Source organism: Triticum aestivum, chromosome 6A, assembly GCF_018294505.1.
Source record: "Triticum aestivum cultivar Chinese Spring chromosome 6A, IWGSC CS RefSeq v2.1, whole genome shotgun sequence".
Classification (NCBI taxonomy): Eukaryota; Viridiplantae; Streptophyta; class Magnoliopsida; order Poales; family Poaceae; genus Triticum; species Triticum aestivum.
In genome coordinates, this window is record NC_057809.1 from 178,164,820 (window position 1) to 178,183,370 (window position 18,551).

The following is an 18,551-nucleotide window of genomic DNA, read 5'->3' on the forward strand; positions in this document are numbered from 1 at the left end:
AATTCTTCTGTGCAGCAATGAGGATAAACCTCAGACTACGGATCCAATCCGCATCATTGCTACTAACATCTTTCAACACAATTTTCTCTAGGAACATATCAAAATAAACACGGGAAACAACAACGCGAGCTATTGATCTACAACATAATTTGCAAAATACTACCAGGACTAAGTTCATGATAAATTTAAGTTCAATTAATCATATTACTTAAGAACTCCCACTTAGATAGACATCCCTCTAATCCTCTAAGTGATCACGTGATCCAAATCAACTAAACCATAACCGATCATCACGTGAAATGGATTAGTCTTCAATGGTGAACATCATTATGTTGATCATATCTACTATATGATTCACGCTCGACCTTTTGGTCTCTGTGTTCCGAGGCCATATCTGTATATGCTTGGCTCGTCAAGTATAACCTGAGTATTCCGCGTGTGCAACTGTTTTGCACCCGTTGTATTTGAACGTAGAACCTATCACACCCGATCACTGTTGGGTTTCGTAGTAATTTCAAAAAATTTCCTACGCACACGCAAGATCATGTGATGCATAGCAACGAGAGGGGAGAGTGTTGTCTACATACCCAACGCAGACCGACTGCGGAAGCGCTGACACAACGTAGAGGAAGTAGTCGTACGTCTTCACGATTTAACCGATCAAGCACCGAAACTACGGCACCTCCGAGTTCGAGCACACGTTCAGCTCGATGACGATCCCCAGACTCCGATCCAGCAAAGTGTCGGGGAAGAGTTCCGTCAGCACGACGGCGTGGTGACGATCTTGATGCACTACAGCAGCAGGGCTTCGCCTAAACTCCGCTACAGTATTATCGAGGACTATGGTGGCAGGGGGCACCGCACACGGCTCAGGAATAGATCACGTGGATCAACTTGTGTGTTCTCGGGTGCCTCTGCCTCAGTATATAAAGGACTAGAGGGGGGAGGCTGGCCGGCCAAGGTGTGGCGCGCCAGGATAGTCCTACTCCCTCTGGGAGTAGGATTCCCCCCCCCCCCAATCCTAGTTGGAATAGGATTCGCGGAGGGGGAAAAGAGAGAGAGGGGGCCGACCACCTCTCCTAGTCCTAATAGGACTAGGGGAAGGGGGAGGCGCACAGCCCATGTAGGGCTGCCTCTTCTCTTTTCCACTAAGGCCCACCATGGCCCATTTAGCTACCGGGGGGTTCCGGTAACCTTCCCGGTACTCCGGTAAAATCCCGATTTCACCCGGAACACTTTCGATATCCAAACATAGGCTTCCAATATATCAATCTTTATGTCTCGACCATTTAGAGACTCCTCGTCATGTCCATGATCACATCCGGAACTCCGAACAACCTTCGGTACATCAAAATGCATAAACTCATAATATAACTGTCATCGTAACCTTAAGCGTGCGGACCCTACGGGTTCGAGAACAATGTAGACATGACCGAGACACGTCTTCGGTCAATAACCAATAGCGGGACCTGGATGCCCATATTGGCTCCTACATATTCTATGAAGATCTTTATCGGTCAGACAGCATAACAACATACGTTGTTCCCTTTGTCATCGGTATGTTACTTGCCCGAGATTCGATCGTCGGTATTCTAGTACCTAGTTCAATCTCGTTACCGGCAAGTCTCTTTACTCGTTCTGTAATACATCATCCCGCAACTAACTCATTTAGTTGCAATGCTTGCAAGGCTTAAGTGATGTGCATTACCGAGAGGGCCCAGAGATACCTCTCCGACAATCGGAGTGACAAACCTAATCTCGAAATACGCCAACCCAACATCTACCTTTGGAGACACCTGTAATGCTCCTTTATAATCACCCAGTTACGTTGTGACGTTTGGTAGCACCCAAAGTGTTCCTCCGGCAAACGGGAGTTGCATAATCTCATAGTTATAGGAACATGTATAAGTCATGAAGAAAGCAATAGCAACATACTAAACGATCGGGTGCTAAGCTAATGGAATGGGTCATGTCAATCAGATCATTCAACTAATGATGTGACCTCGTTAATCAAATAACAACTCTTGTTCATGGTTAGGAAACATAACCATCTTTGATTAACGAGCTAGTCAAGTAGAGGCATACTAGTGACACTTTGTTTGTCTATGTATTCACACATGTATTATGTTTCCGGTTAATACAATTCTAGCATGAATAATAAACATTTATCATGATTATAAGGAAATAAATAATAACTTTATTATTGCCTCTAGGGCATATTTCCTTCAGTCTCCCACTTGCACTAGAGTCAACAATCTAGTTCACATCGCCATGTGATTTAGCAGCAATAGTTCACATCACCATGTGATTAACACCCATAGTTCACATCGATATGTGATAAACACCCAAAGGGTTTACTAGAGTCAATAATCTAGTTCGCATCGCTGTGTGATTAACACCCAAAGAGTACTAAGGTGTGATCATGTTTTTGCTTGTGAGATAATTTTAGTCAACGGGTCTGTCACATTCAGATCCGTAAGTATTTTGCGAATTTTTATGTCAACAGTGCTCTGTACGGAGCTACTCTAGCTTATTGCTCCCACTTTCAATATGTATCTAGATCGAGACTTAGAGTCATCCAGATCTGTGTCAAAACTTGCATCGACGTAACTTTTTACGACGAACCTTTTTGTCACCTCCATAATTGAGAAATATTTCCTTATTCCACTAAGGATAATTTTGACCGCTGTCCAGTGATCTACTCTTAGATCACTATTGTACTCCCTTGCTTAACACAGTGTAGGGTATACAATAGATCTGGTACACAGCATGGCATACTTTATAGAACCTATGGCTGAGGCATAGGAATGACTTTCATTCTCTTTCTATCTTCTGCCGTGGTCGGGCTTTGAGTCTTACTCAACTTCACACCTTGTAACACAGGCAAGAAACTTTTTCTTTGACTGTTCCATTTTGAACTACTTCAAAATCTTGTCAAGGTATGTACTTATTGAAAAAACTTATCAAGCGTCTTGATCTATCTCTATAGATCTTGATGCTCAATATGTAAGCAGCTTCACCGAAGTCTTTCTTTGAAAAACTCCTTTCAAACACTCCTTTATGCTTTACAGAATAATTCTACATTATTTCCGATCAACAATATGTCATTCACATATACTTATCAGAAATGATGTAGTGCTCCCACTCACTTTCTTGTAAATACAGGCTTCACCGCAAGTCTGTATAAAACTATATGCTTTGATCAACTTATCAAAGCGTATATTCCAACTCCGAGATGCTTGCACCAGTCCATAGATGGATCGCTGGAGCTTGCATATTTTGTTAGCACCTTTAGGATTGACAAAACCTTCTTGTTGCATCATATACAACTCTTCTTTAATAAATCCATTAAGGAATGTAGTTTTGTTTATCCATTTGCCAGATTTCATAAAATGCGGCAATTGCTAACATGATTCGGACAGACTTAAGCATAGATACGAGTGAGAAACTCTCATCGTAGTCAACACCTTGAACTTGTCGAAAACCTTTTGCGACAATTCTAGCTTTGTAGATAGTAACACTACTATCAGCGTCCGTCTTCCTCTTGAAGATCCATTTATTTTCTATGGCTTGCCGATCATCGGGCAAAATCCATCAAAGTCCATACTTTGTTCTCATACATGGATCATATCTCAGATTTCATGGCCTCAAACCATTTCGCGGAATCTGGGCTCATCATCGCTTCCTCATAGTTCGCAAGTTCGTCATGGTCTAGTAACACGACTTCCAGAACAGGATTACCGTACCACTCTGGTGCGGATCTCACTCTGGTTTACCTACGAGATTCGGTAGTAACTTGATCTGAAGTTACATGATCATCATCATTAGCTTCCTCACTAATTGGTGTAGTAGTCACAAGAACAGATTTCTGTGATGAACTACTTTCCAATAAGGGAGAAGGTACAGTTACCTCGTCAAGTTCTACTTTCCTCCCACTCACTTCTTTCGAGAGAAACTCCTTCTCCAGAAAGTTTCCGAATTTAGCAACAATAGTCTTGCCTTCGGATCTGTGATAGAAGGTGTATCCACTAGTTTCCTTTGGATATCCTATGAAGACACATTTCTCCGATTTGGGTTCGAGCTTATCAGGTTGAAGCTTTTTCACATAAGCATCGCAGCCCCAAACTTTTAGAGACGACAACTTTGGTTTCTTGCCAAACCACAGTTCATAAGGCGTCGTCTCAACGGATTTTGATGGTGCCCTATTTAACGTGAATGCGGCCGTCTCTAGAGCGTATCCCCAAAACGATAGCGGTAAATCAGTAAGAGACATCATAGATCGCACTATATCCAGTAAAGTACGATTACGACGTTCGGACACACCATTACACTATGGTGTTCCAGGTGGCGTGAGTAGTGAAACTATTTCACATTGTTTTAATTGAAGGCCAAACTCGTAACTCAAATACTCTTCTCTACGATCAGATCGTAGAAAGTTTATTTTCCTTTTTACGATGATTTTTCACTTCACTCTGAAATTCTTTGAACTTTTCAAATGTTTCAGACTTATGTTTCATCAAGTAGATACACCCATATCTGCTCAAATCATCTGTGAAGTTCAGAAAATAACGATACTTGCCGTGAGCCTTAACACTCATCGGACCGCATACATCAGTATGTATTATTTCCAATAAGTCAGTTGCTCGCTTCGGAGAACGGAGTCTTAGTCATCTTGCCCATGAGGCATGGTTCGCAAGCATCAAGTGATTCACAATCAAGTGATTCCAAAATCCCATCAGCATGGAGTTTCTTCATGCGCTTTACACCAATATGACCTAAACGGCAGTGCTACAAATAAGTTGCACTATCATTATTAACTTTGCATCTTTTGGTTTTAATATTATGATTATGTGTATCACTACGATCGAGATCCAACGAACTATTTTCATTGGGTGTGTAACCATATAAGGTTTTATTCATGTAAACAGAACAACAATTTATTCTCTTACTTAAATGAATAACCGTATCACAATAAACATGATCAAATCATATTCATGCTTAACGCAAACACCAAATAACACTTATTCAGGTTCAACACTAATCCCGAAAGTATAGGGAGTGTGCGATGATGATCATATCAATCTTGGAACCACTTCCAACACACATCGTCACTTTACCCTTAACTAGTCTCTGTTTATTCTGCAACTCCCGTTTCGAGTTACTAATCTTAGCAACTGAACTAGTATCAAATACTGAGGGGTTGCTATAAACACTAGTAAAGTACACATCAATAACATGTATATCAAATATACTTATGTTCACTTTGCCATCCTTCTTATCTGCCAATCACTTGGGGTAGTTCCGCTTCCAGTGACCAGTCCCTTTGCAGTAGAAACACTTAGTCTCAGGCTTAGGACCAGACTTGGGCTTCTTCACTTGAGCAGCAACTTGCTTGCTGTTCTTCTTGAAGTTCCCCTTCTTCCCTCTGCCCTTTTCTTGAAACTAGTGGTCTTGTCTACCATCAACACTTGATGTTTTTCTCGATTTCTACCTTCGTCAATTTCCGCATTACGAAGAGCTTGGGAATCGTTTCCGTTATCCCTTGCATATCATAGTTCATCACAAAGTTCTACTAACTTGGTGATGGTGACTAGAGAATTCTGTCAATCACTATCTTATCTGGAAGATTAACTCCCACTTGATTCAAGCGATTGTTGTACTCAGACAATCTGGGCACATGCTCACTAGTTGAGCGATTCTCCTCCATCTTTTAGCTATAGAACTTGTTGGAGACTTTCATATCTCTCAACTCGGGTATTTGCTTGAAATATTAACTTCAACTCCTGGAACATCTCATATGCTCCATGACGTTCAAAACGTCTTTGAAGTCCCGATTCTAAGCCATTAAGCATGGTGCACTAAACTATCAAGTAGTCATCATATTGAGCTAGCCAAATGTTCATAACGTCTGCATCTGCTCCTGCAATAGGTCCGTCACCTAGCGGTGCATCAAGGACATAATTCTTCTGTGCAGCAATGAGGATAAACCTCAGATCACGGATCCAATCCGCATCATTGCTACTAACATCTTTCAACACAATTTTCTCTAGGAACATATCAAAATAAACACAGGGAAACAACAACGCGAGCTATTGATCTACAACATAATTTGCAAAATACTACCAGGACTAAGTTCATGATAAATTTAAGTTCAATTAATCATATTACTTAAGAACTCCCACTTAGATAGACATCCCTCTAATCTTCTAAGTGATCACGTGATCCAAATCAACTAAACCATAACCGATCATCACGTGAAATGGAGTAGTCTTCAATGGTGAACATCATTATGTTGATCATATCTACTATATGATTCACGCTCGACCTTTCGGTCTCCGTGTTCCGAGGCCATATCTGTATATGCTTGGCTCGTCAAGTATAACCTGAGTATTCCGCGTGTGCAACTGTTTTGCACCCGTTGTATTTGAACGTAGAACCTATCACACCCGATCATCACGTGGTGTCTCAGCACGAAGAACTTTCGCAACGGTGCATACTCAGGGAGAACACTTCTTGATAATTTAGTGAGAGATCATCTTATAATGCTACCGTCAATCAAAGCAAGATAAGATGCATAAAAGGATAAACATCACATGCAATCAATATAAGTGATATGATATGGCCATCATCATCTTGTGCTTGTGATCTCCATCTCCGAAGCACCGTCGTGATCACCATCGTCACCGGCGTGACACCTTGATCTCCATCGTAGCATCGTTGTCGTCTCGCCAAGCTTGTGCTTCCACGACTATCACTACCGCTTAGTAATAAAGTAAAGCATTACATCGCGATTTCATTGCATACAATAAAACGACAACCATAAGGCTCCTGCCAGTTGCCGATAACTCGGTTACAAAACATGATCATCTCATACAATTCAGCATCATGTCTTGACCATATCACATCACAACATGCCCTGCAAAAACAAGTTAGACGTCCTCTACTTTGTTGTTGCAAGTTTTACGTGGCTGCTACGGGCTTAAGCAAGAACCAATATCACCTACGCATCAAAACCACAACGATAGTTTTTCAAATAGACTCCGTTTTAACCTTCGCAAGGACCGGGCGTAGCCATACTTGGTTCAACTAAAGTTGGAGAGACAGTCGCCCGCAAGCCGCCTATGTGCAAAGCACGTCGGGGGAACCGGTCTCGCGTAAGCGTACGCGTAATGTTGGTCCGGGTCGTCTCGTCCAACAATGCCGCCAAACCAAAGTATGACATGCTGGTAGGCAGTATGACTTATATCGCCCACAACTCACTTGTGTTCTACTCGTGCATATAATATCAACATAAATAACCTGGCTCTGATACCACTGTTGGGTTTCGTAGTAATTTCAAAAAATTTCCTACGCACACGCAAGATCATGCGATGCATAGCAACGAGAGGGGAGAGTGTTGTCTACGTACCCAACACAGACCGACTGCGGAAGCGCTGACACAACGTAGAGGAAGTAGTCGTGCGTCTTCACGATCCAACCGATCAAGCACCGAAAGTACGGCACCTCCGAGTTCGAGCACACGTTCGGCTCGATGACGATCCCCGGACTCCGATCCAGCAAAGTGTCGGGGAAGAGTTCCGTCAGCACAACGGCGTGGTGACGATCTTGACGCACTACAGCAGCAGGGCTTCGCCTAAACTCCGCTACAGTATTATCGAGGACTATGGTGGCAGGGGGCACCGCACACGGCTAAGGAATAGATCACGTGGATCAACTTGTGTGTTCTAGGGTGCCTCTGCCTCAGTATATAAAGGACTAGAGGGGGGAGGCTGGCCGGCCAAGCTGTGGCGCGCCAGGAGAGTCCTACTCCCTCTGGGAGTAGGATTCCCCCCCCCCCAATCCTAGTTGGAATAGGATTCGCGGAGGGGGAAAAGAGAGAGAGGGGGCCGACCACCTCTCCTAGTCCTAATAGGACTAGGGGAAGGGGGAGGCGCGCAGCCCATGTAGGGCTGCCTCTTCTCTTTTCCACTAAGGCCCATCATGGCCCATTTAGCTCCCGGGGGGTTCCGGTAACCTTCCCGGTACTCCGGTAAAATCCCGGTTTCACCCGGAACACTTCCGATATCCAAACATAGGCTTCCAATATATCAATCTTTATGTCTCGACCATTTCGAGACTCCTCGTCATGTCCGTGATCACATCCGGGACTCCGAACAACCTTCGGTACATCAAAATGCATAAACTCATAATATAACTGTCATCGTAACCTTAAGCGTGCGGACCCTACGGGTTCGAGAACAATGTAGACATGACCGAGACACGTCTTCGGTCAATAACCAATAGCGGGACCTGGATGCCCATATTGGCTCCTACATATTCTATGAAGATCTTTATCGGTCAGACCGCATAACAACATACGTTGTTCCCTTTGTCATCGGTATGTTACTTGCCCGAGATTCGATCGTCGGTATTCCAGTACCTAGTTCAATCTCGTTACCGGCAAGTCTCTTTACTCGTTCTGTAATACATCATCCCGCAACTAACTCATTTAGTTGCAATGCTTGCAAGGCTTAAGTGATGTGCATTACCGAGAGGGCCCAGAGATACCTCTCCGACAATCGGAGTGACAAAACCTAATCTCGAAATACGCCAACCCAACATCTACCTTTGGAACACCTGTAATGCTCCTTTATAATCACCCAGTTACGTTGTGACGTTTGGTAGCACCCAAAGTGTTCCTCCGGCAAACGGGAGTTGCATAATCTCATAGTTATAGGAACATGTATAAGTCATGAAGAAAGCAATAGCAACATACTAAACGATCAGGTGCTAAGCTAATGGAATGGGTCATGTCAATCAGATCATTCAACTAATGATGTGACCTCGTTAATCAAATAACAACTCGCTGTTCATGGTTAGGAAACATAACCATCTTTGGTTAACGAGCTAGTCAAATAGAGGCATACTAGTGACACTTTGTTTGTCTATGTATTCACACATGTATTATGTTTCCGGTTAATACAATTCTAGCATGAATAATAAACATTTATCATGATTATAAGGAAATAAATAATAACTTTATTATTACCTCTTGGGCATATTTCCTTCACTCGATGCGACTGCTCCCGACTTGTCCCCGTCTCCGTCCGCCTCTGCTTCCACTACTTTCCCTGCATCAACTCCATGGCTGACGACGAAGCCACCAAGAAGAAGGCCTCGGCCGATGCCGAGGCTGCCGCTGTCGCCGCCACGTTGGCCTGGCCAACCAGAGGGTATGAGCCGGACGAGAAGAACGAAGATGGGGAATTTCTGCAGTGGGGCGATAAGAGAGAGCAGCGAGATAAGGATGGGAGTGTGTGATGGTGAGCGGTGACGCACATAACACGTGGAAGCGAGGGCGAGTGCATGCGACCAGCCGAACACTCGACCAGCTCACCGATTGTAAACGTTTTCCTTTGAAATTTGGCATGCTTCTCAAGTACTAAAATATCTTTCATTAAAAAAATCAGATTTTTTGAATTTTTTTTAAATTTACTGTTTATAAGACGTAGATGAGTCCAGACTCTTAATTGAATATTCTACGGCAACTCGGCAAGTTAAAAAAAACTCTACACAAATATATGAATTTTCAAGCAGTGCATGTGTATGTTCACAATTGGACAAGAAAGAAGGGACTGAAGTGGGAAGTGTAGTCTCCTTTCTATCGCTTCTCTGATTATTATTTTTAATGTCTTCTCCGATGCTCACCACCCACCTCTATATATACATTCACCTCCTTTCCATCTCCACATCCAACATCCAAAGCTCCAACGAACTCGACAGAAAAATCTCAGTCTCACACTTCCACGCACAGCACACCTGCAAAGATTCCATGGGCGCCAAGGTTTCCTGCTTTTCCACCCACCGATGCACCCTCTCGCAGCAGCCACACCATCCGGGGCCGGTCAGGGTCATCGCCGCCGACGGCTCGCTGAAGGAGCTCCCGGCCAGCCCCCGAGTCGCCGTCTCCGACGTTCTCTCCGGCGAGGCCGCCTCCTTCTTCGTGTGCAACTCCGACGCGCTCTACTTCAACGAGCCCCCACCGGCGCTGGCCTCCGACGAGCTCCTCCGGCCGGGACAAATATACTTCCTGCTCCCTGCCGCGGAGCTGGGGCGGCCGCTCTCGAGCGCCGACATGGCCGCGCTCGCCGTGCGGGCGAGTGCCGCGATCGCCGCCAAGAGGCCTGAGCGGCGCGGCGGCAAGACCAAGAACCTGCGCGTCGTGCCGGTGCACGAGGATCAGGTGGAAGACCGCGAGGACGTCATGTTCAACGAGAAGCTTAACGAGCGGACGCTCGGGGAGTTCGCGGTGTCGGTGAGTCCGGCGAAGAAGAGCAACGGGAAGCTCGCCCCGCGGTCGCGGCTGAGGCTGAAGCGGGCTCTGAGCATCATCCAGGAGGCTGCTGACTGACTCGAGCATTTCTACAAGAGAAAGATAGTGTTGTTCATTTTTTTTGTTCCTTCAATTTTGGAACCATTCTTAATTCCTGAGGCCAAACGGCCTAGGCCAATAGTATTAAATTGATTTTTGTAGATTTAGGCGGGAAAGAACAAACAAATTGGGAAATAGACTGTAAATATCTCCCAGTGTGTATAGTACAATGCTAGATGCAAAACTACCAGGAATGCTAAAAACTGATTCTTGAGTTCTTATCTACTCCCTCATTCCATTTATATAGAATCTAATGTGTTTTTAAGACCGCCTTTGATTATTGACAAAATTAATAGTACATAAGATGTATAATGTGAAAATTATATCATAGGAAGCTCCTTTCACATACGAATTTGATCGTATGCTTTGTGTATGTATAATGTGAAAATTATATCATAGGAAGCTCCTTTTACATACGAATTTGACCGTACGCTTTATGTAAGTTGCATGTCATATATTATTGCTCTAAAATTTGATCAAAGTTAACCTTAAAAAACGCATTAGGCCCTATATAGATGAAAGAAGGGAGTACTTATAATCTGTATAGTGTTTTGTTTATTTGCGCAAAATATGTATGGTATTTTTTTTCCTGCTTTATATGCTACGATGGAAGTAGTCAAAATGTCTGACCGAACTGTCTCTAAATGTATGACTCCAAGTTCTAAAACACCATGGGTTCTTTTTTTTTTTTTTGCGGGTTAATAGTTTGATGTATCGATCAGACAGCACCACGGCGACAGCTAAATAGCAGAAAGGAGCACCCCGCAAAAAAATATTCATTTGAATGTTAACTAATTTCAGACCAAGAAAGTATAAAATTATGAGGAATCAAACTCTATTTACTGTACTCCATATGTAAACGAATATAAGAACTTTAAGATCACTACAAGATGACTATTCAAGTCAACCGACGGCTTCTTTTTATTTTGGATAAACTATTCAACCGCACGCACGTAGTCGCGTTATACTTTAGGGTCTCTTTTGGTTCATAGAATAGGATTATCATACGAATAAAAATTTTGTAGGAAATGAGATGACATGTATCTCAAATCCTATAAGTAGGAATAGGAAACAAGATGTCGTTTGGTTGACACCAAAGGAATTTTTTCATTGAGTCTAGACTCTTTTTTATTTTTCTATGAAATGTGAAGGATAGAAACCAATCCTATGTAAAAATAAAAATCCATTCGTATGAACCAAAAGGCTCTAAAGGAAAAAATCCTATAAAAATCCTATCCTCTAGAATTTCTATGAAATTCCTCTAAATCAAAGGAGACCTAGAATTTTCAAATCAATACGCCCGAGAGACGCCGGCCGAGGACCCGACGGCGACACGAGAAGCAGCAAGGAAGCCGGCCGCGGGGTCAAGAATTATTAGCAGGCGGGTCGGGCAACGAGGAGAACCCAGAATCGCTGCTGTGTCGTCAGTCGTCGGCTCAGTTACGCACGTCCCAAGATCAATCGGCCCTGCTATCTCCGAATCTGATACACCCCGGCGCTGCCCTGCTAAATACTGACTGACGGAGTAGCTTAGATACTGATGCAGGGGCGTTTTGGTCCTGGCCCCGTCGTCTCCATTGAGCGTATCTTTAGAGTTTATTAAGTGGAGTCGAGTACACGGCTCACTGCAAAAACAGACATAATAATAACTCAGTCTGCTATACTGTTTGTTGCAACAGCATTTACAAAAGATGTGGTATGTTGTTGACTCTTCCCTTCTTCTATCTGTGATAATTACTAATGTGAGGGATCTGACGTCAGTCAGTTAAGACACACCTAATTAAGTTGGAGAGTGAGTTGCATTTGCAGCCAAAGTCCTCCGGATGGCAACCAAACCATTTCCCCGCCTGTAGGAAACAAGAAAATCAACAAGAAAAATTGACGACAAAATCTGATAAATCACATGGAATCGTCCAGCCAGTAAAACCGGAATGAGCCAGGCATGATTGGCAATTAAAATTCTTTCTTTAGCAGTCATGCGTAACACTGCCCTGAGCATCCACGACTGGTCGACCGATCGAGAAAAGCAACGAAGCGACCACGACAACTCAGATCTCCGCGAGAAAATTGGATATTTGCCACTTTCAATACATGGCTTATCAAAATTGCCACTTCCAAGATGGGCTTGACAAAATTGCCACTTTGCTCGTTGGCTCCTTAATTACCATACCACTTCCCTCCTTTTAGTGATTTTCCTTTTTCCTTTTCCATTCATAAGCAGGGGAAAAGGCCAAACTGCCCCTGATTTTATACACGTACGTAGTATCCACGTTCTAATTGATACTAATTGATACGAGAGCAGCGCACCGGCCGCCAAGAATATCGTTTGTGTTGCCCCTGATTCTTCTCGACGGCAGAGTGCCGCAGATGGCTTAGACGTTGCGTGCCGCCTATCTCGTCAACGCCGTGTGTCGCCGTTCTCGTCGCCGTGTTCATGGATTCTGGATGGTATCGTATTGAGCCTTACCTTGTTCTGTTCAAAAATCTGTAGTGATTGATCTATCCTTGCATGGCTCGTTAACAAAGCACTGCATCATGTGAGTATGGAATCTGGGGAAACTACAATCGTGATTCCTAAACTGCTCCTTGCTAGGTGAAACGATAGCCTACATCCACAGTTCACATCTAATTCTGATAGCCTGTATCTAAATCAAGAAAGGATGGGAAAGGTCGTTGTTATCTGGCATCTAATTCTGGGAGCAATACTAGATATAGTAAGAATGCAAAAAAGAAAGTGATGTGTATTCACTAAAGTAGAAACAGCAGAGTCGTCACAACCACTAGTTCAACAGAGCCGAACCTTGAAAGACTTATTTCTTCCTGAAATCATAATGAGAGGTAAAAGTTATCCTAATTGTAAAGGCAGTAGAATTTTGAAATAGTAGAATTTTCGAATCATCATGCATCAATGAAGAAGGGAAATAGTAAACAATCTGGAGGAATTTATGTTCAGCTACATATATAAAAAGGGCAACCTGGTGCATGTAGCTCCCGCTTGCGCAGGGTCCAGGGAAGGGTCCGACCACTTTGGGTCTATAGTACGCAGCCTTTCCCTACATTTCTGTAAGAGGCTATTTCCAGGACTTGAACCCATGACTACATATATGCTTTGTAAAAATCTGATCGTGACTTTTGACATGTTTATGACCGCTAACCCAAACTTGTGTTCATGTTTTCTTAATTGTTTCAAGTAGGCATGACCCAGAGGTCGCGTTGGGGAGCAGTACTGAGGATCCATCGTTACAGGTTGAGGCAACGTGAATTTCAGAAGTCGATTGGGATAACTTGCAAATAGTGGAGACACATGATGAAGAAGGTAGAATTGAACTACTGAATGAGGATCGGTTATGTGAAATTTTGGGCTTGCAGGATGAAGAAGAGAAAAAAGATAAAAGTGAACCAAAGGGTCGTAGAATGGTTGAGCAGGGCAGTGATAATGATGGTGCTGCCATTCTTGTTAGTGATGTCATACCAAATGAGATAGTGATTACATATGATAAGGACCACCCAAAAATGAACCTTGGCACAATGTATCCATCAATGAAGGAATTTAGGTTAGCAGTGAGGCAATTTGCCATCAATGAGGAGTTTGATATAGGCATGGAGAAGTCGGATAAAAAGAGATTTAGAGAGTTCTGCAAGTCAAGTGAGGATTGTCCTTAAAGGATTGTTGGCAGCCTACAGGATGATAAATGTATTGTAAAAGTGAAATATGGCTAACTATATAACCTTCATTCATTATTTAATTTTTGTATCTCTATGACCTGTATTGTAAAGGTCGCTTTTTGGAAGGATGTAGGCTACATCTGAGTATAGATTCTACTGCATTGTGTGGTTCGTTATGTCCTCTACTCGAACAAGAATACCAAATGCAGATAATCAGATCTCAGTACGTAGTATATTGTATACATAGAATTAGGGGCAGTTTGGTCTTTTCCCGTGCTTATAAATGGAAAAAGAAAAAAAAATCACTAAAAAAAGGAAAGTGGCGTAGTAATCAAGGAGCGAACGAGCAAAGTGGCAATATTGCGAAGCCCATTTTAAAAGTGGCAATTTTAAGAAACCATGTATTGAAAATGGCAAATATTTAATTTTCTCGATCTCCGCAGAGACACCAACCTCTTACCTGCTTGTCGGGCCAGAGACGTTGAACAGTAGTCGCCCTGCCACGGCCGGCCAGTCTCATCTCCGCCGCTTCCACGCTGTTCCCTCGGAACATTCTCTGTTTTCTCTTTGTCCCGTCGTAGCTGGCGATGGAAGCGCTGGCGAAGCCGCGGCGCCGGCGCGTGCAGGAAAATGAAGCCCGTGGCGGTTGTTTGGGGCGCACGGATGCGATCCATTGACCGGACGAGTCGCTGTCACTGGTCAGTGTACGCCGAGGAATATAAGCAGCTTCTGTCCGGAGGGAGGAATGGTCGTCGCTGTCTGCATGCCTGCTTTCCGGATTAACGGTGAAGCAGTGGATATCTCTATCCGGCGTCAATGCGCACAAACGCGGCAATGGCGTGCGTCAGCGCTAACGACAGCTCCCCTGGCCTTGCTTTGCTCTTCTTGCCTTGTTAATTTTGCAATACAGCGCCTGTAAAGATGGAGTTTTGTAGATGGGGAAGATTATATTTAACCAAGGTACTGTATGTTTCTATTCCGACGAGGAGATCGGTTGGCAGGATATACAGCTGCAGATACACCCACTACTTTTTTTAAGCAACGCAATGGTACAGGCTATTTTTTTTCCTTGCGAGATTTTATGAGATGTGAGAATTATAAAGGTTCAAACATCCATCAAGGAGTATGTTTAGGCCTCATTCGGTTTGAAGGATTTTTACCAGAAAAGCATAGGAACAAGGATTCAAGAGGAAAAAAATTTATAGATCAATTCGGTTTGTAGGAAACGCGTACTGGAATTTCATAGGAATACTATTCATTTTCTATGTTTTTGAAGGAATATTAATATATTTCATTTATCGGAAAATGTTTTTGAATGAATCTATAGATCCATTCAAATCTCATTTTATGCGTAGAAACGAGGCAAAACAATTCCTTATGATGGCAAGTGCCATCCTATCAACTTCTTGTGCTATTCCTAAATCATGTGTTTTGGTTTTCTTCAAACCGAATGAGGCCTTACGAGGCCAACTATTACATATTACATGATAGTCTGACAAAAAAATATCCATTCAGTCAAATTCGAGATCAAAATCAAACCTCCACTTCTTCCTCCTCCTCAAGCAGTGGCGGAGATAGGGCCCTGCCCCCCCCCCCCCCCCCCCCCCCCCCCTCCAAAAAAACATCACAAATTCGTTGCTAATTAGCTAGTGAACAATGCAAAATTAGTGAGCATTTGCTCCTAAAAACCTACTTTGCAGTGATTTGGCCATCCCCAACCAGTTCGAACAACACTCGGCCCCCCTGATTCTATTTTTCTGGCTCCACCATTGTTCTCAAGGTCACTAGTTCTCTTCTTCCTTCAACCTCCCGGCGCGCCGAGATTTCTTCGCCCCGTTGTCCCTTGTTCTCTCCTTGCCTCACATTCGACGAGGTCCTGCCCGAGCCCTTGTCGGCGAAGCCGTGGCTAGCCATGACATCCTCGTCTCGTGCTCGGGGTCCAATCTAAGCGTCTATCACGTCTGAAGGGCACCCACCAGCACCAGTTAATCTGTTACCACACCTTCGTTGGCGGTGGCCCCATCTCCGTCATGCTCCTAGCGAAGCCTCTTCGAGACGCCTTGAGTCGTGACCAACCACATCGCCATGTCTCCATCTCGTGGCTTTGCATGGGAATTAGTTGTCATGCGGGTCGAGAAAAGCAAACATGTTTTACTATTAAGTAACAATGTGTGTCATATATCTTCATTTGTGTTGGTAAATGACATGAACTAAGTACCACCTATACCTATTTCTCAAGGCTCTGAAAGTTGGATACTCCTTCAAACATGTTTGTCGACATCTTGCCAAATGTATATCAAATGTAGGAAAATGAAGCTTTTGTTCATTACACTATGATGTGTGTAAGCAAACACTATATCAGAGTTAAGGAAGAAGAAGAAGAAATGTGTTCATTCTCGTATTATCCGACGGGAAACCCAGTTCCTTCTAAGTATTATATTATTTGTTTTTTCAAAGATTAGGTGCTTTTGTTATTGTTAATGTTTTTTAAATATTCTAAGATTAAGCACCTTCTCAAAGGCCCATAGTTTATTCTGATGAAAACTGATCGACAGTATAATAGGGTTCCCGACTGTTTAACTAAGTATGGTAGAAAGAGATAGAACCACATTTTGATTGCATCATGTTCAAACTGCATTTCGCAGTTTATAACTTAGTGTAATCTTATTACTACGGAATGAATTCTCAGTTTTCCCGAAAGAAAAAAGGAAAAGGAAGGAATTTCCAAGCAGTGCATGTGCAGTTACACAATTAACAAGAAGCAAAGGATTGAAGTGATAAGTCATGTCACCCTTTTCTTGTCACTTCTCTGATCTCAGCACATAACAAACCTTTATATATACGCTACGCTCAAAAAAAAAAAACCTTTATATATACGCAACCATCCTTTAACCTCTCCATATCCAAGTCGCAACGAACTTCCAAAAATATTCTCAACACTTGCACACACGCAAAGATTCCATGGGAGCGAAGCATTCCTGCTTTTCCAACCACCGAGGCAGCCTCTCGCAGCAGCCACACCAGCCGGCGCCTGTCAGGGTCGTTGCCGCCGACGGATCGCTGAAGGAGCTCCATGCCAGCCCACGCGTCACCGTCTCCGACGTCCTCGGCGGCAGCGCCGCGTCCTTCTTCGTCTGCAACTCCGACGCGCTCTACTTCGAGAAGAGCCCCCCGGCGCTGGCATCCGGGGAGGTACTACGGCCGGGGCACATATACTTCGTGCTCCCGGCGGCGTTGCTCGGGCGGCCGCTATCCAGCGCCGACATGGCCTCGCTTGCGGTGCGCGCGAGCTCGGCGATCGCGGCCAAGAAGCCGCAGCGGAGGCGCTGGCGCCGCAGCGGCGGGAGGAAGAAGGTGCGCGTCATGCCGGTGTGCGAGGAGGTGGAAGACGGCGAGGACGTTCTGCTCAACGAGAAGCTTAACGAGCGGACGCTCGGGGAGTTCGCGGTGTCGCCGAAGAGCCAAGAGAAGATGGCCGCCGTGGCGGCGCGGTCGCGGCTGAAGGTGAAGCTGATGCTGAAGCGCGCTCTGAGTATCATTCAAGAGGTTGCTGAGTGAAGCGTATCTCAAGAAGATACTGTAAATACTAGTAGTAGTGTTTTCTATTTTGTTTTTTGGTTTTGTTTGAAGCCATATTTTAGGTTTAAGCCCACATATTTAATTGGTTTAGTAGATTTAGGATGAGTTAATTGCACAGAAGTACCACAATTCAGGCATCACATGCAGATTGGTACCACGATTGCTAATTTTTGCGTGTCAGTACCAACATTGATCCAAATTTTTGCAAATTGGACTAAAACGCGTATTTATACGTATTGACGCCCGATCCGACAGGTCGGGCCCACCCGTCAGGTGCCACGCTGGCCAATCGGCGCGTGCCCGCGTGCTGACTAGGACGAGCCGGTGCGCTGCTGTCCTAACCGGCCCGGTCGCACCAGCTCCAGCCCGGCCGCACCATTCCCCTCCCCCTCCTCCTCCTCGCTCGTTTCCTCCATCGCCGCCGACCGCGTCCCGACAGCCGGCCGGCCGCCGCACCGCCCCGCCGTCGCCATGGTTTTGGAGGACGAAAGCAGCGACGACCATTCTAGCCCCCCGTACATGCATTCTTCCTCCACAGACGGTCTCAACGAGGCCAGTACAGGGTTAGGGTTAGGGTTTCATATTTGGGATTTCTTGATTTGGTTGATTTCGCTAGGTTTTGATTTGGCCATTGTCTTTGTGCGAGCTTCTGCAGGTTCCTTTCACCATTGAAGATCCAGATTACAAGGGGCTTGAGCTGGATGTGATGTCTCCATGTGAGAAGCACGGCATGGCATCTGAGAGGCTTGTTGCCTTTGAAGGAACAGACACAGGCAGGAGGTTTTTAGCATGTGCACAGCCGGTATGTATTGTAGGATTGTAGGCATACTGATTTTTTTTCTTACTTGGTCAGTGCCATATTGAACTCTGTTTGCTGGAGTACTCTGCTTGGTGT

The 18,551-nt window shown here is 44.3% G+C and overlaps 2 protein-coding genes across 2 annotated transcripts; both read left to right on the forward strand.

Moving 5' to 3' along the window:
• The first annotated feature begins 9,737 nt into the window (after nucleotides 1-9,737).
• Nucleotides 9,738-10,653, forward strand: LOC123130528 (uncharacterized). Its single transcript, XM_044550403.1, has one exon. The coding sequence runs from the start codon at nucleotides 9,812-9,814 to the stop codon at nucleotides 10,388-10,390; it is 579 nt and encodes a 192-aa protein (XP_044406338.1). The 5' UTR covers nucleotides 9,738-9,811; the 3' UTR covers nucleotides 10,391-10,653.
• A 6,335-nt stretch (nucleotides 10,654-16,988) lies between these two features.
• On the forward strand, nucleotides 16,989-18,055 carry LOC123130529 (uncharacterized). Its single transcript, XM_044550404.1, has one exon. It carries the CDS (start codon nucleotides 17,039-17,041, stop codon nucleotides 17,633-17,635), a length of 597 nt encoding a protein of 198 aa, XP_044406339.1. The 5' UTR covers nucleotides 16,989-17,038; the 3' UTR covers nucleotides 17,636-18,055.
• The last annotated feature ends 496 nt before the right edge of the window (nucleotides 18,056-18,551 follow it).

Coding starts and splice junctions, on each gene's coding strand:
- LOC123130528 (XM_044550403.1), top strand. CDS start 9,812: ATGGGCGCCAAGGTTTCCTGCTTTTCCACCCACCGATGCACCCTCTCG.
- LOC123130529 (XM_044550404.1), top strand. CDS start 17,039: ATGGGAGCGAAGCATTCCTGCTTTTCCAACCACCGAGGCAGCCTCTCG.